The following is a 22,565-nucleotide window of genomic DNA, read 5'->3' on the forward strand; positions in this document are numbered from 1 at the left end:
ATTTCCTCAAATATGTCAGATAAATTAATGTCCAACTCTCATTCGAATAGCCTAAAGACAAGTTTATATAGTACTTCGTGTACATAATATGAATTTGAAGCATGAAATTAAAAAATAAACTTTTTCCTCCCCAGTGGCTTGTTTAATTGTTATGACTGCCTGATAGACATTAATAGGACAGGATTGCTGGCTTGAAAAGCAGCTATGAATTTGGTGACAGGATTGACAAAGAACTTGGCAAACTTCACAAAGCTTTTGAGAGTCAAACCAAGTTTAATTACCTTATCTGTCTATACTCAGAGTTTTTAGAAATTTCTCAAATTGGCCGGCGCCGTGGCTTAACAGGCTAATCCTCCACCTTGCGGTGCCGGCACACCAGGTTCTAGTCCCGGTTGGGGCGCCAGATTCTATCCTGGTTGCCCCTCTTCCAGGCCAGCTCTCTGCTATGGCCCGGGAAGGCAGTGGAGGATGGCCCAAGTGCTTGGGCCCTGCACCCGCATGGGAGACCAGGAGAAGCACCTGGCTCCTGATCAGCACGAAGCGCTGGCCGCAGCGGCCATTGGAGGGTGAACCAACGGCAAAAAGGAAGACCTTTCTGTCTCTCACTATCCACTCTGCCTGTCAAAAAAAAAAAAAAAAAAAAAAAAAAAAAAAAAAATCTCAAATTTGAAGAGCCTCATGTGTTTCAGTGTGAACATATGTAAAAGTGTTAATCAGACAGGGACTTTGGAAGAGAAGCATCACAACCACCAATTACAGGACAGCTTAAGCCTCTTTAAGAATACTTTTAAAATCAGGGGTAGGGAGTATTTTTTCTGCCAGGGGCTACATAGAGGACAGTAGACACTGAATTCTGACTCTGGAGTTGCCTCGGCAGGAGGTGGTCCCCATCCCTGCTTTAAGTCTCCTAGTAATCTCAGCAAAGCAAAGCTGTATTTTCTCATGGAAACTGGAGTAAGTGAAAACCACATTTGGATCCTTGGGATTTTTTTGGTTGTTAATCCTCTACTTCACGGCAACTTTTACTAAATTGGAACAGTTCTCAGCCTAAGTGTCAGAGTTCTCCATCTATACATTGAAAAATACTAATATAAATGACTTGCTTGGATCAACTTAAGCAAAATTGTACTTAAGTAAAAAGTACTCAGAGGGTGGGAGTGGGAAAGGCTCTTAATTATAAAAAGGATGGTGACCATATGAACATCTTAATTTAGATACCGGTAAAATGGTAAGTTAGCTTACTTTATTAAAGCATAGTGGCTGGATTTTCTGGTTTAAGAGCTTAACTAGATGCAGAGTCAGCAATATACTATATGCCTCTGTAAACTACTTCAACTTGTCAAGCCTTTTTCTATGGCAGCATGTAGTATTGATGGAATTCAACTCCATCAGGTAACCTTAAAATAAACCCAAGTCCTTATTTGTAAAACAAACCAAAGGGTTTTTGATTAAGTTATGTAAATTAAGCTGCATTCTCCTAGGCAGTTACTTTGTAAAGCATGAGGGAGACAATCCATCTTTTAAAACCTCTTGAGGAAAAAGTCTACCTGAGGAAATCACAAATATCTATGGTAGAACAAAAACTTTAAAAAAAAAAAAAAAAAACAAGATTTTTTTTTTGGCTCCTAGATCAGTTTATTATTTCACTCTCTAGAGCAAGAAATATCTGAAAACTGGACACAAAGGCCTTTTAACTTCTTTACAAACTACTGTCAATTATGTTAGGAAATTTACACGCCTCACCTTTTTATTAAAAAAAAAAAAAACAAAAAAAAAACCCATCTTAAGCATAAGGGTTAGACAGCTGTTACAAATACAGAGAAACATAATAAAGGTAACCAACACTGTTAGAGGAAGTAGTAAAGGGGGAAAAAAACCCAAGAGAATGAACCTTTCCCAAAATGACTAACAGCATCCTGTAGATGTCCATGGTTGAAGACAAGCAGATTGCTTACTTCACAGCTCTCCTAGGAGTCCTAGAAGCAGTGGAGGTCCTGGTAGAATGCCATTAGACTACTGCTCAAGATACAGCTTCCCAATTAAAAATGTAATATTGGCACTTTGTAAACAGGAACATGGTCAAAATGCAATACAATGAAAACCTTACAGAATTTGCGAAGTCGGGCTGGAATGAGTCTCTGACCCATGACAATCTTTTCCTCATCCAGAAAAATTACTGAAGGTGAGGAATGAAGCTATGCAAAAAAAGCCTATCCACATGATAGGCATTCCATAAATGATAATTTCCATCTATAAAATGGGGAGAGTACCCATTTCCCAGGAGTGTGTTTGGGATTAAACAGGAGTATCTGAAAAGCATATGGCTTGATGTTAAGTGCTCAATAGTGACAGCATTCCATAAATCGTAACCACCACAGGAGATACCCTAAAGCAAATTCAACAGCTGCCAAAACCATATGGGCCTTTTCTGATTTAACATGTTTAATTTTTTACAGAGTTATCAAGTATTATTACTGTATTTATGACACGTTTTCCAGCAAAAGATTAACGAAAACATTCATTATTTGTACTCACCAATATTTTTTTGAATAAATTCTCAACTGAATATGCAACTTAATTCTCCTTCCCCTTGAAAGTTTTAACCTCAATTCAAAAGGAAGTGGAGAAGGGAGGAAGAGGGCAAAATATCTATGAACCATATTAGGTATTAACTTTTGAAAATACACAGAATCTCTACCCATAATAACTACCACTACAATGCTATTATGTAAAGGCATAAAACAAGATACAATTCCTAATTAAATCTAGCCATTTTTGCTGTAAATTCTAGATTCCATTATACCAACTTTATTTTTTCCACAAAAATTAAGTTATAAGACATTTTCCCATATGACTCAAAACAAAAAACGAAAACAAGGAACAGAGATGAACCAAGAGAAAAATGGATTCTAAACCTCAGCTCTACTTTCTCCGTGATCCTGGGCAACTTTAACAACTTTTTATATTTTTAATAAAATAGGGATTAAAAATACCTCCATTTTACACCTTCCTTAAAGTTAACGCGTATTCTCCTGTATTTTCAAAATTCTTCTAAGTTAAATTCCATTTCCAAATTTTAAGATAACTTTACATGCAAGTTTTAAATACATGGCAAAATATGACAAAACTCAAATGTGATGGAACCAATGTATAGCTAAACAAAAAGTTCATATCCTAATAAGAACTAAGGAATCAAAAGCATTTTGTGATACTATAAAAGTTATTTATTCACTATACACAGAACATGTCCCCTATAAAATGTACATGTAAATCACTAAAAAGTATAATTTGGTGAACATTTTCTCATTACAGAACATACTAAATCAGCTGGGATAACAGCTCTCTGTCTGCCTCAAAATAATCTAATTATAGCACCCAGAATCTCCTTTATATCTGATGCAAAGTTAAATACTTATTTGTGGGATTATTTCCTAACGTATTTGACGAGGCAGAGTTAACAATTTAATATAACTCTAGTATATTACAGTAACGGCACAATAAATCAGTTTATTACAGATTGAAACATTTTTTTCATTATTAATGGGGTGCAAACAAATACTGGATACTTTTTAAAAGGCAGATAAACCACAAAATTACTTATCTTTGATAGTATATCGGGTTTTATAATTACATTTAAGATGTGAATGGTGTAATATAGTTACAAATAATACACCTCAAATAAAACAATGAGGCCATATGTAATGATACACTAGATTGTGCTCAGTAGACATTTATTGAATATGAGAATTACCTATTTTTCTATCCAATTACTTAGTACAATGTTTTGCCCACTGTTAAGGGCTCAATAAATATTCACTGAACATACTGATTAGGAAAGAGGTGAGAAGAGATGGGCCCCCTCAGCTGGATGTCAAGTATAATTGGAATCTATGTGGGAAAAAGTGGTTAAAGAAGTCAACTGTATGTGGTATTTAAGCAAATATACTCAGATGCCAACAAAGCAAATGATTAAGCAGAAAATACTGGCACCAGAATAAACAAAGGCAAAGTTTGCCAATAATGGCTAAAGAGGAATTTTAAGGAGAATCCAGAAAAAATTTATATATTGGACCATACCTTTTCCCACCCAATTCAGTTTGAGACAGACCAATAGAGGCACTGTAAGAGACTATGGCTGTCTTCCTTGATATTCAGACATCCTAGTTTCAAATAACTTATTATGGACCTGTTACCCATGAATCAATATAAACCTATTCATATTTAGGGATTAGTTTCCACAAGTACAAAGTTGAACTTCCTTTTATTTGTCCTAAAATGCTTACTTTCAAACTTGAAGGGACTTCAATTATTCCATGTAGTTTTCGATAATTCTTTTATCTTTTCAGACCAGAGTCAAAATATTCGTACAGTATTCATACTGCAGCACCTTCCACCCACCCTTTGGTCGCTTGAACTGCCCTTCTTTGGTTCTTTTTCCGCTTTCAGATCTTTCTTGAAGTGTAGTAAGCAGAACTGTACTGGGTATTCCAGCTGCAGTTTGGTCTTAAATAAAAGAAGGATGTTTGTCAGTTTGGTTTTCTTTTATTCTTCTCTGTGGTATACAGGATTTTGTTAGTTGAACTGGATGTAGCAGCTTACTGGGCCAAATTTTCAAGAGAATAGTACAACAGCCCCCAGGTCTTTTCCCTGGGTTGTAACTTAACAGCTCATACTCTACATGTAGCACCTTTCCTTTCTCACTGAAGCATTATCTCTCATTTTTTCTTCTTGCTTACTTGGCTTAAAAACAAAAACAAAACACACGCAGAGAAATCTTAGGTAAAGAGAGGTGAAGTTGTCAGCCCTCACTTGAATGGTGATAAGACTACTCTAATATTGAGCCCAGTGCCAGACACCCAGTAGGTAACTCAATAATATTGGACTCAACTATGCAACCCCAAATTAGCTTAAAACACCATAAAGATCCTTATCAAGTATGAGTAGACTATGAAATATCATGGCTCAACTACAATAGTCCTTTTGAAGCTGTCAGGTACATCACTTTAGGAACAACATCAAGGTTCTAAAGAAAATACACTGAATTTAAAAATAATCCAATGCAATTAAAAAATAAAAGCAAAAGCATCAGGCCTTCTACTTCTATACAGAGACCAAGAACAATTTCAATGGGCTATGTCCTCAATCTACTCTGAATAATCCACTGAAAGAAAAAAACATAATAACCAGGCCTGGGCTTAAATCCTCCTGGCTCTGCCTTTTACTTTTTTCTTCGTGTTTCAGTTTCCTTATTTACCATACAGGGAAAATAAAAGTATCTTTCTCACAGGGTCTTCTGAAGAGAAAATTAGTCAAATAAAGCCTCTCAAGAAGGAGTGTCTGGCACATCATAAATACTTGAAAAATTTATAAGTTGTAACTGTCATTACAAAGTAGCTAGAATTCAAACGTTAAAACACCTATGCTCCTTCCCCTAAGTTACTTAATACTAACTGCTCACCAACATCAATGAAAAGAAATTTAAATCATGCCATAAACATTCAGGTTTAATGCAGCTAGTTTAGGAAGGGGCAGAGAATTAATTATTGATTCATCTAATAACAAAGTATAAATTTATAGCTAGCTGGCTCAATTTCATCTTAATGTGTTATCTAACACTACCAAATAACTTGTAAGTTACTTAACCCAAGAGGGTTAATGAAAAACCATGAAACAACTTGACATTACATATGGAATTTTTAAGTATTATGTAAAAGATGTAGTTTTCTGGCAAGTTTTATCATCTCCAAGGTAAGTTAGCTGTGCCCAGTGCAACACTGATTAAAAAATATTCCTACAGCTACAAAAGGCTAGTTCCACTATTATTATTTTAGAATCATATTTAGTACTATAATAATTCCAGTTAATCATTATTTCCTTCATTTTGTTTTTATTATAGCATGTTTGCTTAATTTACAGCAAGCAGAAAATAAGCTGGGTCTTATTTTGATCCAAACATTGATGTTTTAAAGGTTGTACACAATATTTGTTAAAAAGAACATATAAAAATACCTTTTTAGAAGCTTCTATAAGAAAGAAAATACAAAGTTTAACCCCACAACTTTCCTCTTTTCTAGAACTGCAAACTACTGCTACAGTTTTAAATAGACTTTTTGTTGTTTAAACTATACATCCAGGAAAATCTAAAAAAATTAAAGAAACGTGCATATAAATGATTGCATAGCAGAACATGAACATTAACTGCAAACAGTAAAGAAATGAAAGTTAGAAATACTATCAAATGTACAAAGGTTCTAGAATCAATCCTTCACATTCCACAAACAGTATCTAAAAACCATCCCATTGTTCTTCACAGGCAAAGCCTAGATTTCTAAAACCAAAATTGGAAAAAATATTCCTCTAAAAGGAATCGTTTTCCCACAATATTACTTAGATCTGCAAGCAAGCAATCTGAGATTTTAAAAAGATGCTAGCTTTTTTTTCTGAAATGAGATTGGACATGTCAAGTCACTTTATTGCCTCAAAACGATCTTTCAGAGAAATACTAGAAATTATAAATGGTTAAGGGCATTACTTGCTCATTTTTAGTCAGCTACATTGATAATTAAAAACTGAGAGATGACTCTTGCTTAAAACTAATCCTTTTCTCAAATTATTTGAAATTTCATGGCACCACAGAATCACCTAGAATGGGGAGTGTTGTCTTTCAACTTGCCTCACATTAAATAAAACTGAGGTGTGAAGAGTTAAGCCTCCCTCATAAAGAGGTAGGCATGTTTTGATACAAATGCACATGCCAAGTGCTATAAGCATCAAAATTCAGTTTTACACTATGCACACACACACAAACAAAACTTACTTTGAAACAACTTACTTGCTTCTAACAGCAGTAAGAAAGCTAGTCAACAATGCTTCTTAAACTTCAGTGTTAAGTACATAATATTCTTTTCCCCTTCAAATTATTTCTGCCATTATTGACCTGCTCAAATTCTAAGGTGGGTTCTTCTGATGTATGTATGTTCTACATCTTTATAAAGACCAGAAAAAAAGCAGTGAAGGCTCCATGTTTCAGCCAAAAACTCATAGCCCTGAAAATGCTACTTAACCCAGATGGGGGCATTCCCCCAAATAGTGGGGTTAGCAAAAGAACTAGTCCAAACTGTGTCATAAATAAACTATTAACAAGGGCCTACACATCTCGACAAAACATAAAGGTCCACCCTGAACCTACTGTGTGAGCAGTCAGTGTTGTACTGTGGCTACTTAGCTTTTGTATCATTCTATCTTATTAGCAAGCTACAGCTCTAGGTTAACACTTCTACCAAATATGGATATGAAAGTTCATTTTTAATGAGACAATGTTGCAAATTAAGGTCAACCAACATCTTTTCACCAAATACTTCAAGCATAAAAAATGAGAATCTTTACAAAAATATACAGAGACACCACAAATTGGTAGCTGCCCATAACATTAAACAAACTGGACTCTTAAGAGTGGCTTCTCAACAGCATATCATTTTAATTATAACCATTGCCTGCTACAGGGAAAACTAACAAGTGTTTTTTAAGCATCATTGCAACATTGTATTCCTGATAATTTAAGTAAACCAAACTATGAGTAAATGAATGATACATGCCTAAAAATTATCATGGTTTATGCTATCAGTGGCCACTGGACTTAGGACTAGTCCAAGACCTTGATCTAGATTTTGACCTAGACCTAGACTGTGATCTTGACTGAGATTTGGATCTAGGTGGTTCTTTTTTCCTTGATTCCTTTTCATCTCTTGAGCCAGACTTATAATGTGTTTTGGAATCTGTTTTAGAGGTGCCTCTAGTTTTGGTGTGAGATGCAGACCTAGAACGTGATTTAGCCTTCATTTCTTTCTTGGGCTGGGACTTGGACCGTGATCTTGAATTGGATTTAGATCTTGAAAAAGATCGATTTCGGTGTTTGAATCTTTCAAAACAGAGGAGAGATACAATTAGAGTAAAAATTAGATTCTATATTAATCAAATTTGTTATTTTTAGAGCAAAAGTTCACTCTGAAATTGAAAAATGTATGAGTCTTTTTCAAAGCAAAGTTATTTACCTATCATTGTCGGAATGGCTTCTGCTACGGCGAGGTCTTCCAGTCGGTCTACTGCTAAAAAGCATATCAGAAAAAGCAAACAGTGACAAATGTCTATTTATAGTCTTAAATTTCTAATTAAAACTGAACCATAAAACTTTTTAAATGATACATTAAAATATTTTTAGTCTGAATGAAGCATTCAAAGTATACAATTAAAGTAAAAACATTAAAATGCTAACAAACATTTTTTAACAGATCACTGTACATCACACTTACTTTCTAGGACTATAAGATCTTCTATAGTTGTAATCAAAAGACCGACTTCTTGATCTCCTCCTTTCATAACTTCGGCTTCTAGAACGCCTGTATCTGTCATAATCATCATAGCGTGAAGAACTGTACACATTCCTCCCTTCCTTGGCTTTCATCTGATTTGGTGCTATGAAAGACAAAAAATAAGTATTTGGAAATACTAAAAATGTAAGCCCTTAAATTACAGGAGAAAAATTTCTGTACCCCCTTCTCTGCATACCAAAGGAACCATGTGTATTTTGGCAGCTGTTTTAGAGGTGCTTCTTGTTTTCATGTTGAGATGCTGAAAACGATTTAGCCTCAGTTCTTTTTCGGGATGGGCTAAGGTTTACTATAAATATTCATCTTGGAACAGGTACTTTTAAGGAAGTCTATTAGCCTCTGGTGGCAAATCAAAGCCAAGAGCCAGGAGATTCTTCTATGTCTCCTGTGTGGGTGCAGGGACAGAGCATTTAGGCCACCCTCCGCTGTTTTCCCAGTCACGTTTGCAGCAGGGAGCAGAAGTGGAGCAGCTGGACTGGAACTGGCACCAGTGTGAGATGCCAGCATCACAGGCAGTGGCTTTACCTGCTACAGCACAACGCTGGCCCCAAGAAGTTAAGAGTTCCAAATTGAGATATTTTGAGCCATATGCTGGTTTGGAATTATCCTGCTATAGTGTCCGTTTATTAGAAATGTAATTGAGAATAACATTTATCAATGGCCTATGAACAAATGCGTAGGGTCAAAATGTACAGTTTTGACAAACCATAACAAAATAAAGTGGAAGAAGGTAACACCTACTGAATACCATATACACACCCACACCCTTGGCCAGTCTTCCTTTATTATCTCATTCAGTTCTATAAAGCAGAAACTTTGTGTACGTACATCTAAGTAACATAGTGAATACCCAGGAACTCATTACCCAATTCAACAACTAGAGGATTACCAATAACTTTCTTTTTATTTTTAAATATTTATTTATTTGAGAGGTAGAACTACACAGAGGGAAGGAGGTAGAGAAAAAGGTCTTCCATCAACTGTTACTCCTCAAATAGCCAGAGCTGGGCTGATCCGAAGGCAGGAGCCAGGTGCTTCTCCTGGTCTCCCATGAGGGTGCAGGGCCCAAGCCCTTGGGCCATCCTCCACTGCCTTCCCAGGCCACAGCAGAGAGCTGGACTGGAAGAGGAGCAGCCGGCATACAAATTGGCGTCCATATGGGATGTGGTGCCTCAGGTAGAGGCTTAACCTACTATGCCACAGTGACGCCCCCCACTACTTTCTTGAGCAGCCAACTTTAATCCCTATTTCTAATATCTTGCCTGAGGTAACACAATAACTAAGCTAGAATTCAAACCCAGTACTCCTGACTCAACAGTATACAGCTAACATCTGACATGTGCTTACATAATGATAAAAGCCTGGTTCTGTGGCACAGTGGGTTAATGCCCTGGTCTGAAAGGCTGGCAACCCACATGGGTGCCAGTTCGAGACCCGGTTGCTCCACTTCCAATCCAGCTCTCTGCTATGGCCTGGGAAAGCAGTAGAAGATGGCCCAAGTCCTTGGGCCCCTGCACCCACATGGGAGACCCGGAAGAAGCTCCTGGCTTTGGATGGGCGCAGCTCCAGCCATTGCGGCCAATTGAGGAGTGAACCAACAGATGGAAGACCTCTCTCTCTCTGCCTCTCCTCTCTGTGTAACTTTCAAATAAATTAAAAACAAAAAAGAAAACAGGTGCTACGACAAAATTATTCTAGGTTTAATCCATTGTTCCCCAGTCCATTTCCATAGCTATGTGCACCCACATTAACTATTCAATTACACCGTGAAAATCTTTATGAAGAAGGGAAATGACAAGAGATGCAGAACTTTTTTTTTGACAGGCAGAGTGGATAGTGAGAGAGAGAGACAGAGAGATAGGTCTTCCTTTTTGCCGTTGGTTCACCCTCCAATGGCCGCTGCAGCTGGTGCACCGCGCTGATCAAAAGGCAGGAGCCAGGTGCTTCTCCTGGTCTCCCATGGGGTGCAGGGCCCAAGCACTTGGGCCATCCTCCACTGCACTCCCGGGCCACAGCAGAGCTGGGGAAGAGGGGCAACCGGGACAGAATCCGGCACCCTGACCAGGACTAGAACCCAGTGTGCCAGTGCCGCAAGGCGGAGGATTAGCCTGTTGAGCCACGGCGCCGGCAAGATGCAGAACTTTCTATGTTATATTCTTTACATCTCCAGTTATTATTATTTTTTTTTGGACAGGCAAAGTTAGTGAGAGAGACAGAGAGAAAGGTCTTCCTTCTGTTGGTTCACCCCTCAAATGGCTGCTACGGCTGGCGCTGCGCTGATCCAAAGCCAGGAGCCAGGTGCTTCCTCCAGGTCTCCCAGGCGGGTGCAGGGCCCAAGCACTTGGGCCATCCTCCACTGCCTTCTCGGGCCGCAGCAGAGAGCTGGACCCATCTCCAGTTATTATTAACTGGGGCCAGTGTTGTGGTGCAGAACCTTAAGCCACCTCCTGTGATGCTGGCATCCCATATGAACCATCAGGTCAAAGTTCTGGCTGTCCCACTTCCATTCTAGCTCCCTGCTAATGCGCCTGAGAATGCAGCATAAAGATCACCTTAGTACTTGGGCCTCACTTAGGAGACCCGGATGGATTTCAACCTGCCCTAGACCAGGCCATTGTGGCCATCTGGGGAGTGAACCAGTGGATGAAGATCTGTCTCTCTCTGCCTTTCAATTAGTTAGTTAATTAATCATTTTTCAAAAAAGCCAGTTCAGAGTACTGATTGAATGCTAATACATCACAGGCCTCTGATCTCCACATTCTATCTACACCTACCTCGAAACTTTATAATCCATGTGAGAAATGAACACCTATTCAAGATACCGTTTCTTTTCAAAAATTATTTTTGGAGTTTTGAACAAACTGCATCAATACTTCCAAGAAATCTCAAAACGACGTCTAAAAATAACAATATTACCCTTGTTAGGTGTAAGGGTACTTACTCTTCCGATCTCCCTGTGCAAACTGTATTTCAATCTGACGTCCGCAAATCCATTTTCTGTCCAGATTATGTAAAGCATCTTCAGCATCACGAACATCCTCAAATGTGCTAAATGTTAAGGGGCTTGGGAAGTTTTGCAAGCTTTGTAATGAAAGTTCAGTTGGTAAGCCCGAAACAACTCACAATCTCCCAATATTGTTCTAGAAATTCAACCAACCAGACCTCACTTAACAGTTGGTTGATTCAGCCATTATTATTTCACAGTAGAAAAGCACTTGTTATTTTCTAAGGAATACATTTTTGAAAACACATGTGAATACACACTGTGAAACTATTATCAAAATAAGATCTTTTACAACTGCATCACCAAGATAACCTATAAAACTTTTTCCTGAGTATTAAGGATTAACTTTTTACAAAACAAGATAAAAATAAAAAATGCCAGTCAATTCTATGTTGGAGGCTAAAAAAAGGATTTCTTAAAATAAAACCAAAATACTGTTGTCCATATATTTGCGTCAAATAAAAAAAAAAAAATGCCAATAGTTCTTGTGTAAGCAAGCAGAATATACCTTACCTTCCAAGAGATGAAAACACTGACTTCAAACTTATTTTGCTGGTTTTTTCTGAGGTGTCTACAATTTCATATAGCTGTCTTCCTTGCACTGCATACTGGGACACTAGCCATTGTGGGTATCAAGACAGAGTCAAGCAATCACTACATCAAAAGCACATCAGATCCATGCACAGACTGGGAGGCATGCCATCAAGAGAAAGACCACTGTAAGGATTCCTAGCTTGGAAAGTCCTAACCATGCTTTTACATACATAAGGGCACTTCAGAAAGTTAATGGAAAATGGCATTTCCACCCATAATATGCATTCTCCATGAACTTTCTGAAGACCCCATGTACAGCTTCCTGCAGTTTGGTTTGGGACTGCTTTTTCCAATGTTAAGGATTTCAAGATAATATTTACCAGCTTTAAGCAGTAACTGTGGATACTCGTTTTAGTTTGAGAAGCTAAGTGGTCTTGTGTCCCCACTGAAGTCAGTAATAACACAGTGAGAACCCTTGGCCTGACATACTCATTCCACCCCAACCCTTTCGCTAAAACCACCATTTTAACCCAAGCCAAGCACACGTTGAAGGCAAAGTTTGATATAAAAGGTTCGGAAAGGGAGTGTGGGTAAGTTCGGGTATGGGTTTTCATTCTATCCTATATATAAATCACTGTTCTAGCCTGCCTGTTTTTATTTGAGAACACCAGAATGTAGATTTAGAAAGACAATTAAAAACCATTTCCTGAAGTGACAGACTCCCTTTGAAGATGGAAGCTAGCATTCTCTTATTCCACAGACTAAGTGGTCTGGACCACTCAACTTACCACTTTCTATTCTGAAAGGAGTTAAGGACTGCAGATTTCTAGTTCTCTACCTGAGGTTAAATGGAAGCAGAGGTTTTCTCAAGTCTTAAATAATTAGGCTTTCCAGTGAAAAGGCAAAGGCTGATGGGAAGATTAGAACCTTGAATACTATAACTGAGCATTCCTCCAAGGTTAATGCAGTTGGGTTATAAACTAATTAAAAGGAGTAAGTTCCCTTAATGGGTATTGTACTACTTTATCTGTTACCCCAAGAGACAGGATATAGTAATTTTAAGAAGGAGTTACACTGAGAGCTGCACAAATTATTAACCAGAGCAGAGCATCCTCTGGGGGTACCCTCAAAACAGAAACCTGGGGTGGATGGCAAGGTTCTACTTTACCTGTTAAGCTAGGGACAGGACGAGGAGGCTAAGTGGAACAATCAGGTAGAAGAGACAGCAGCAGGAAGGGCAGACAAATATCACTCTGATGCCACTCACAGGGAAATTTACACTTCATGGTCTTTCTAAAAATGAAACTGATAAGCCTGTTACTTCTTTTTAGTTATTTCAAGACCCCTCAAGACTTAGTGGATATATATTTAAAAGCAATCACTCTCCTTTGGATTCCCTTTGTATGACTTCTTACAGATCACATAGTCACTGCTGCCAACCCTGGCTCCCAGGCCACCCCAAAACAGGTAAAATCAGGTCAGCATTGTAAGCCCAATGCACTACTACTTTTATTTACGAAGCCAGATATAGCCACTGTCCTCTCTGTAACAGAGCTTTGCAACCAATTCCCACCACTGTCCTTGATCACTGGCCCTGTAGGAGTAGCTTTTGGCCTTTTCCTTAAGTCTCCCTGGGACTCCAGTAACAAACACTTCAAGAGTCACTGAATTTAAGCATAGAATTTTTCTTAGCCTGAGGCTCACAGCCCTTATCTTTGTTATAGGGAGCAGATCTCACTGAAGAGAAAGTGACCTGAAACTCTGGGCCAGGGATCAACTTCCCATAGATTCTGACTAGGCACCCCCACCAGGATGAAGGCTTTCAGCAACCCATTCAGGGCCAACTGATCTCATGTGCTGAAGCAGTGCAGGGCCTTCACAGAGCTAATTTCAGAAGTTAGGCATTTGTGTGTACCCACATCAGCCACTTTAAAATCTATCCATAGACAGTATGAGTATTTCTAATGGGTCTGACTGCACAAGGCCACCAAACTGTTTCCAGGTAGCTCCCAGTACATGCATTGGTCTCCCCTTTGAGCAGGGCTCTGTGGCTTGACCCTAGAACCACATGCTACTCCCACAATCCCTGCCTGCTACTCTGTGGTAACTGGCTGCCTGGTCCAAAATAGAAACGTGCTGAATTTAAGCTTAGCAACAGTACATTCTCTTACTCTTTAACTTGAGAAGTTAAGAGAGTGCATTTATACAAGACCACAATCACAACATCAAAGGCCCACACAGATCAAGTTACAGGTTTTGTCACTAGACCAAACCAGAATTTTGTAAATTAACTGCTTACAAAACATTTAAAAAAAAAAAAAAAAAAGGAAAATAGTTATTCTGTAGGATACATCAGGTATGACTCCTTTAATCTTGGCCATCATTGAACTTCATCTTGACCTTTAACTCTTTAAGTGCTTGTCAGAAGGACTTGTCATGAGATGCTTGGCCAAATATGACAGATGGCTTTATCTTTAACTTTGAAAAACAACCTTTTTCCCCCTTTTGTAGATAAAGCGAGGCTTTGTCTCCCATTAGGCTTGTCCTTCTTCCAGCTTTTCTTTATTTTTTCTTTTCCCAAACTCATCCCTTCTCTTCAAGCCTGATCCTTAAGAGGTCTTTGGCTTGTCTACTTGCCTTAAGTGTTGAACTCTACTCTAAAGGTTCTTTCATGCTTTCTCTTTGGGGTCGCCATAACTGTACAGCTTTACATTGTCTGAGGTAACAACAGAGGACAGCAAATTAGGGGACAATATTAAAGAAGTTTACCTCGTTATACAATTTGTTTTTGATCAAGTGATTCAAATTAACAAACAAGAATAGCAACTTTAATTGCTAAGCACAAGAACATATTAACTTTTAATTTGACTTAAAGGTGGTAGCAACCAGAGTGTATTCAAATTTAAATCACATATAATCACTGATTTGAGTTTCAGCAGCATGAATGGGAATTTTTATATTTTACTATTTTGGATTAACTTTAAGAAATAGTAAGAGCAACGTGAGTTGAAGTTAATTTTCAAAAATTTGACATTAAGACATTTATTAGAGGACAAAAATAAACTACTTTTTAGATGTTACCACTTACATAAACTTGAATTTCAAACGTCAACACCCCTCACTAATCAGCCTTCTGAAGAAAGGATATTGAACATAAGCAAATCCTCTTGGACGGCGAGTGTAGAAATCAAGCGGAACATACACATCAACTATAGGACCATAGCGACCAAACTCGCGCCGTAAATCTTCAGACCTAGAACATCATAAAAAGACCTCGATTTTTTTTTGTTCACGTCCTTAAGAGTTTCTTGGTAAGCAGCAGTTATGCGGCTGTAATAATATCTCAATCAATGAAAGGGATTGTGGATAATAAGAGTGTGACCGGGTAGGTCTTTCTCAGCCCGATCCCTCAGCTTTCCAAATCTCAACATTAAGAGCCAATTTTAACCCGCTATATCCCATTGTGCTATATACAGAACACCGTACAGCCTTAAATCGAGCAACAAATATACCACTTATGGTAACTTTAAACATGATGTCAAAATGGCCTGCAGAATTGAAAACTTGGGACTTAATAGGTTAAGAACATACAAAAATGTTCAGGCTATATAGCTTTTCGATGAAGAACAGCAATGGAAAATGAAGTTGCAGTTTATAACTACATCACTATTTCACACTAATCAAGAAAAAACATGAAGGTACTAAAAACAGCTTGTGGAAAACGGTATTAAAACATGTTTATACTGATGCAAAAAATGTCGAAATCCATGCACCGTTTTCATAACATGCATTTCCACTAACTTTTCAGACTCCCCCCATGCATGGATTTTGACTTTTTTTCACTAAACTTAGCTTTTGTTTTCATAAAAGGTACAGCAGCACATAGTTGGATGTAAGCACCACTGTTTTTCTTTTACAGTATCGATTCTAGTACTCTGAAAAATACCAAGCTTATTTTTACCCTAAAAATTTCAGCGACAGGGTTAGCCAGGGTAGGTATTCCTCTGAAAAATTAGTCACAAATATATTATATAAAAACTCCCTTCAATAGCACAAAGGGGGAAATTTCCCCTAGACGTTAAAATAATTACTACTGCTTTCTTTCCTACTTTAGGATGGAAAGCAATAAATCACACAAAGTTGACGCAAAAAGCCCTCAACAACTTATTTTTTGTCTGCAGACCGATCACCTGCGACATACGAAGCCTCAGCTCGTGATAAGATCGCTTCCCCAAATCCTTAAAGGCAGCTCGAAGCAATTAAAGGACCTGGTTAAGAACAAAGCCTATTTAAGGCACGGTCCGGCTTAATCTAATTTAGCTACCAATCGCCTAATGGCAGAGGCTTCCCAAGCCCTCTTTCTGAAAGCGTGCCCAGATTTCCGGGGGACGGGAAGAACTTCGCCATTTAACTGGAAAAATGTCACCTCTCAAATTCAACATTCTCTTTGCCCAAACATCGCCTCCGGACCAAGACCCACACACGTAACCCCAAAAGGATCAGCAAATGCTCCGCCACGTTCTTCCCCCCCCAGTCCCGTTATCGCACTCGCATTTTGTTTTAAAAAAAAAAAAAAAAAAAGGTGCCGGGGCCGAGGGGGCGCGCACCCCCGAAGAACGTGAACTTCCAGCCCGGGGGAGCGGATGCGCGGCGGGGCCGGGCGCGCCAAGCCAGCGCCGAGGGCGGCGGGGGCGCCGCGCTGCCATGGAGAACGGGCCCGCGCTCCGCGCCGCCGGCAGGGGCGCCGCCCTCGCTCCCACGCGGCGGCGGGGGCCGGCGGCGCGGCCTAGTTCGGGCGCCAAAGCGGGCCCCGAGCCCGCCATCTTCGCCCCTTCCCCTCCCCCGGCCAGCGCCGCGCCGCCGCTCGCTCCTCGCCGCGCAGGCCCGGGGTCCCGGTCCAGGACCTACCTGGTGTCGTCCGCCACGTTCCTGACGAACAGAGACGTGTTCGGGGGGCGCAGGTAGCGGGACATGGCGGCGGCGTGAGTCTCGGCCGAGGGCACTAACGGGCTCAACAAACCGTCCGCGGCCGAACCTCAGACAGACACACGCACACAGAGCCAGAGCGCTCCGCTACGGCAACGGCCTCTTCTCGCGAGACTTCCCTCCCGCCTCCTCCCCCCGCCACTCCTCCCAGCTCCGCGCAGCGCCGGGACCGGCAACGGTTCTTTCCCGCGAGATCGCCGGGCGTGCGCGCGCGCCTGCGCAGACGGAGGCCGAGCACGCGCCGCGGCTGGGTGGCGGTCATTGGCTGCTTGCACCGCCCCTTCCCTTCCCCCTCTCGCCCGCTTTTTCTTTCTTTAGCGCTACGTTTTCCCGCCCTTTTCTGCCTTGCAGCTCCGCGCCGCCCCCCAGAAAGCAGGAAGCGGACATTTTAGCCCCTACGCCAGACTTTTATAGAGTGATTACCAAGCGGACGGAGTTCTTAGCATTATGATTCGGAAAGCCTGGCCCAAAAATGTCCTGTGTGGGCCGACTTGCGCCCTGGCTTTTATTAGATCTCTGAGCAGCCTGAGGAGAATGGGTGCGGAAAGGAAGGAGGTGTTGGTCCCCGCAGCTTCGCCGGGCTGAAGGCGTTGCCGTTGCGCGGATCCTTGGCTGCGGACGGCTCCCTGGGCTCCGCTCCGGCTCTCTATTGCAGCGGTTCTCAAGCTTTTCGCTCTCGGAACCCCTCTGCACTCAGAGACTCTGGAAGGCCTCGCTTCCCCAGTTTTGTTTTTAAATTTCCTTTTAATATGTGGGTGATAGCTACCAATATTTGCTGTTAGAACTTAAAATGGAGACATCTGTGGCACAGTAGTACACCCCCCGCTGCTCCGTCACGTTATATCCTGTAGCCTTTGGAAAAGCGCCACTTTTTTTTAAACTTTGGGGGTAGTGTTTTTCTTTAAAGATTTATTTGAAAAGTAGAGCGAGAGAGAGGGGGGAGGGGAAAGAAAGGTTTCCCGTGTGCTGGTTCACCCTCCAAGTGGCTGCAACAGCCAGGGCTAGGCCAGGAGCCAGGGACTCCGTCTGGGTCCCCCAGTTGGGTGGCAGCTGCGGACTCCCAGGCGTGTGAGCAGGAAGCTGGGCTGGCATTTCAGTAGCTGTGACTTGAACGTCGGCCTGGCAAGGACCGTCATGCCTGTCCCCAGTGGCACTCTTCATTTGTGAGGGCATGGACATGGAAAAGGCGAGGCGTGTGGACCCTGGGGACCTGCTCTGTGTGATTCCATTTCCAGAGATGAGGGACTTCCTGTTAGACTGTGGGGCCTCAAGGAGTGCTTAACGTGAACTGTTACTGCGTCAGTCGGCGTCCAAAGCAACTGAGTGAGTGGCATGGCTGGGGATGGTGTCTAGTGCTCTGTGGCTGAGCTGTTGTCACCACACTGGTGTTGCCCGAGAAGCCTTGCACACTGGATTCATTCAGTGTTTATTGATTGCCTACTCGGTGCCAGGCCTCGTACTGGATATTAAATGAGGAGCAGCATGGGGCTTATATTTGGAGAGGGGCTGACAATAGAAACAAGTAAACAACTAAGTGCAGACTTGGGATCTGAAAGAAGTAGTAGTGTAATAGAGGCGATTTTTGTTTGTAGTTTCAAAAACAGAATGTTGTCTAGGGAGGCCTTGCTGAACAAGTGTGTTCCCTGCCCTCCTCAGTTAAGTACTTTTTAGGGGCTTGAAAACAGACTCTTGCAAATTACCTTAATCAATGCCGAAAATGTAGAGTACTGTGACCACTCAGTTTACTAGGGTGAGTTTAGTCCGGAGCCTGATGGATTATAAGTGCCCTATACATGTGGACGGAACTGCTGTGTCATTTGTGGGCCCTGTAGCACCCTGAAAAATCCATGTTCAAATGTATTAAGCATTTCAGCGGGGGCTGAGTAGCACTATGGCTCTGAATTGAGCCATGCTTTGCAAGCATCTGTTGTCTTAGCATCACTTTGGGTCTAGGTTGCTCCACTGCCAATGCAGCTTCCCAGCCAGTGCCATTGAGAGACAGCCTATGATGGCCCAGGTGCTTGGGCCCCTGTCGCCCATGTAGGAGACTTGGATGGAGTTCCTGGCTTTTGGATTTGCCCTGGTACAACACAGCCTAGACCTTTGTAGTTATTTGGCGACTGAACCAGTGGATGGAAGACCTCTCTCTCTTCCTCTCCTTCGCGCTCTCTGCCTCCTTCCCTCTCCATTGCTCTGCCTTTCAAATAAATAAATCTTAATAAACTGGTTCTCTCTCCAGATGCTTACAACAGCCAGGTCTAGGTCAGGCTGAAGCCAGGACCCAAGAACTCAATCCGGCTCTCCCACATGAGTGGCAGGCACCCAAGTACTGAAGCCATCACCTACTGCCCCCTAGGGTGTACATTAGCAGGAAGCTGGATCTGAAGTAGAGCCAGGACTTGAACCCAAGCACTCTGTGGCGGGATGTGGGTGTCCCAAGCAGTATGTTAGGTCTCAGACTCCTGCTCCTAGGAAAGTGCTCTGTGGACACTGCCTCTTGGCTTGAAGAAACTGTTTCACTGGAATTTATGTCAGAAACCCACTCTCCTTGGGTCCTCTTCTCAGAACTTCACAAATGAGACCTGAACGTAAAATAGATCGCTATGTATTCTTCTGTGGGTGACAACATAGATACCACAGTAGTAAGCTGCACTGCTGCTTGCTAGAAGGGGGTCCCAGGGACAAATTCTGTGTTAAGTCAGTGGAATTAGGAGGCTGTCCCCATATGCAGAACCAAACCCTTGAGTCATCCATGAGCCAGTGCTGTGGCGTAGTGGGTAAAGCTGCCACCTGCAATACCAGCATCCCGTATGCATGCTGGTTTGTGTCCTGGCTGCTTCACTTCCAAGCCAGCTCCCCACTAATGCACCTAGGAAAGCAGTGGAAGATGGCACTTCCTGCCTTCTATGTGGGTACATGAAGCTCTTGGCTTCAGCCTGGCCCAGTGCTGGCTGTTGTGACCATCTAGGGAGTGAACCAATGGATGGAAGATCTCTCTCTCCCTCTCTTTCTGTAACTCTGACAAATAAATAAATGATAAATCTTTTTAAAAACTACAACAACATTAATTTTATTGGCCCGATTGTTTAATTCAGACAGTTGCCGCAGACTGTGCTCGGTGATGCTGTGTCTCTGAGGGCAAACAAGCAGTTGGAAGCGTGTTCATTTAACTCGTTCAATAGGATGCGCCTGGTGTGGGCTGCCAGTCCTCACTCTGGTGAGAAGACAGCAAGCCCAGCTCCTCAGGCTATGGGGGACTCAGTGTTCTTGATTGGAGCCTCCTCACTGTGGGCTGGAGACTGGGTTCTACTGTGTGCACACTGCTCAGTTACTTATGCTCGGGCTTTCCTTTTACCCCAGGGCTCTCAGGCTCCTGCCCTGGGGTGAAGGCATGGGAACACCATTTGTTCTTCGTATTCCTCAGGTGGCCTATTCTAGCATCCAGATTGCCATCTTGAATCTGCTGAAGGTAAAATCACTTGGTATCTCTTAACCCTACTTTACTGTTTTAAAATAACCTTTTTCCAAGCTATAGATGTCATGCATTTATTGCTAAACTTTTGGAAGTAAAAAATGTAAAGAAAACAAAAACTGCCTGTAATCTTACCATTCTGAACCACTTACTATCAAAACTTTTGTGCATTTCCACTCATTTATTTGTTAATATTGAAATCATACTATACTCATGTATATACACAATTTTGTAATTTTGCTGTTTTCCTACCATATTATCAACAATACCTCCCCTGGTCATCAATTAAATAATAATATGCCACAGCGCTGACCCCCACACAACTTTTTTTTTTTTTTTTTGGACAGGCAGAGTGGATAGTGAGAGAGAGAGACAGAGAGGAAGGTCTTCCTTTTTGCCGTTGGTTCACCCTCCAATGGCCACTGCAGCCGGCTCATTGCGCTGATCCGAAGCCAGGAGCCAGGTGCTTCTCCCGGTCTCCCATGCGGGTGCAGGGCCCAAGCACTTGGGCCATCCTCCACTGCCTTCCTGGGCCATAGCAGAGAGCTGGCCTGGAAGAGGGGCAACCGGGATAGAATCCTGCGCCCCAACCGGGACTAGAACCCGGTGTGCCGGCGCCGGCCCACACAACTTTTAAAAATTATGTTTGGGGGGCTGGTGCTGTGGCTTAGCAGTAAAGCTGTCACCTGCAGTGCAGGCATCCCATATGAGTACCAGTTTGAGTCCTGGCTGCTCCACTTCTGATCCAGCTCTCTGCTGTGTTCTGGGAAAGCAGTAGAAGATGGCCCAAGTCCTTGGGCCCCTGCACCCATGTGGGAGACCTGGAAGAAGCTCCTGGCTCCTGGCTTCAGGTTGGTGCAGCTCCAGCCATTGTGATCATCTGGGGAGTGAACCAGCAGATGGAAGAGCTCTCTCTCTCTCTCTGCCTCTCCTTCTCTCTCTGTGTAACTCTGCCTTTCAAATAAATCAATAGATCTTTAAAAAAATTATATTTCGGGGCAGATGGGTGTTAGGTTAAGATTCTGTTGTCTCATAGCAGAGTGCCTGGGTTACGTAATTCTCTTAGCTCCTAACTCTGGCTTCCTGCTGATGCAGATCCTGGGAGGCAATGGTAACAGCTCAAGTCACTAGATTCCTATGCCCTGCATGGATGACCTGGGTTGAATTCCTGGCTTCCAGTTTCTTCCCCGGGGCTCAGCTCTCATCATTGCAAACATTTGAGGAGTGAACCATTGGGTGAGGGTGAGAGTTCTGTCTCTGTCTCTGTCTCTCCTCTCTCTGCCTCTCAAATAAATAAATAATTTTAAAAAATATATTTAAGGGACTGGAGTTGTGGCATAGTGGGTAAAGCCACTGTCTGAGATTCTGGTACCCAAATGGGTGACAGTTCTTGTTTTGGGAGTGAACCAGCAGATGGAAGACCTCTCTCTTTCTCTCTCTCTGCCTTTGCCTTTCTGTAACCTTGCCTTTCAAATAAATAAATAAATAAATCTTTTTTTAAAAAAAGTTGTATAATGGGGCTGGCATTGTGGAGTAGTAGGTCAGGCAACTACCTGCAATGCTAGCCCCCCATATGCGCGTTGGTTTGAGTCCCGGCTGCTCCAGTTCCAGTCCAGCTCCCTGCTAATGCACCTAGGAAAGCAGTGGAAGATACCCAAGTGCTTGGGTCCCTGCCAACTACATGGGAGATCTGGGTGGAGCTCCCAGCTTCTGGATTTGGCCTGTCCCAGGCCTGGCCATTGTGGCCCTGTGGGGAGTGAACCAGAGGATGGAGGATCTCTCTCTGTCTCTCCCTCTCTGTTTGTGACTCAGCCTTTCAGATAAATAAAATAAATCTTTAGAGAAAAGAAAAATGGAGTCCAGGACTGGGAAGGCAGCTCAGTCCATCATTAGTATCCATGATGTACTCGGGTTCCTCTTTCTTTTTTCTTTCATTTTTTTTTTTTCTTCTTCAGTTTGACTAATACTGGCTTCCATACTCAAATTGCCTTATGGTCATAAGATAACAGCTGAAGCTCCAGGCATCACATCTATATCCTAGAAAGGAAAAAGAAAGGATAGGAGAAAATGCAAAAGGCACACCATCTACCGCTTACACCTGAAGAACTTCTGTTAAGCCCAGGCTAATAGTTTGCGCTATGCTCTTTGGCCAGGAACTCAGCCTCATGGCCACCCTTATTCT

At 41.9% G+C, this 22,565-nt stretch overlaps 1 protein-coding gene across 6 annotated transcripts; it reads right to left on the reverse strand.

Annotated features, from left to right (window-relative positions):
* Nucleotides 1-1,759: 1,759 nt before the first annotated feature.
* On the reverse strand, nt 1,760-17,012 carry SRSF10 (serine and arginine rich splicing factor 10). 6 transcript variants are annotated; one of them, XM_062190630.1, is made up of 7 exons: nt 16,834-17,010; nt 15,072-15,178; nt 11,329-11,430; nt 8,310-8,472; nt 8,052-8,105; nt 7,817-7,918; nt 1,760-4,503 (listed from the first exon to the last, which is right to left on the reverse strand). In XM_062190630.1, exons 1-7 carry the CDS (start codon nt 16,896-16,898, stop codon nt 4,443-4,445), a joined length of 654 nt encoding a protein of 217 aa, XP_062046614.1. In that variant the 5' UTR covers nt 16,899-17,010; the 3' UTR covers nt 1,760-4,442. The 6 variants fall into 6 exon arrangements, with proteins under 6 accessions (XP_062046614.1, XP_062046616.1, XP_062046615.1 ...); XM_062190632.1 differs by lacking the exon at nt 7,817-7,918 and having other exon boundaries at nt 8,052-8,102; nt 16,834-17,008; XM_062190631.1 differs by lacking the exon at nt 7,817-7,918 and having other exon boundaries at nt 16,834-17,007.
* Between the last annotated feature and the right edge of the window lie 5,553 nt (nt 17,013-22,565).

The sequence above is a fragment of the Lepus europaeus genome, chromosome 5, assembly GCF_033115175.1.
Source record: "Lepus europaeus isolate LE1 chromosome 5, mLepTim1.pri, whole genome shotgun sequence".
NCBI lineage: Eukaryota > Metazoa > Chordata > Mammalia > Lagomorpha > Leporidae > Lepus > Lepus europaeus.

What these genes read in the sequence shown, in the direction of transcription:
- SRSF10 (XM_062190628.1), bottom strand. Translation starts at nt 16,898, where the DNA reads ATGTCCCGCTACCTGCGCCCCCCGAACACGTCTCTGTTCGTCAGGAAC. An exon ending in AGGATTTGCTTATGTTCAAT is followed by an intron (nt 11,431 to 15,071) that starts ATCCTTTCTTCA and finishes CATTTAGCACAT; the next exon opens with TTGAGGATGTTCGTGATGCT. An exon ending in AGCCATTCCGACAATGATAG is followed by an intron (nt 7,919 to 8,051) that starts GTAAATAACTTT and finishes CTGTTTTGAAAG; the next exon opens with ATTCAAACACCGAAATCGAT.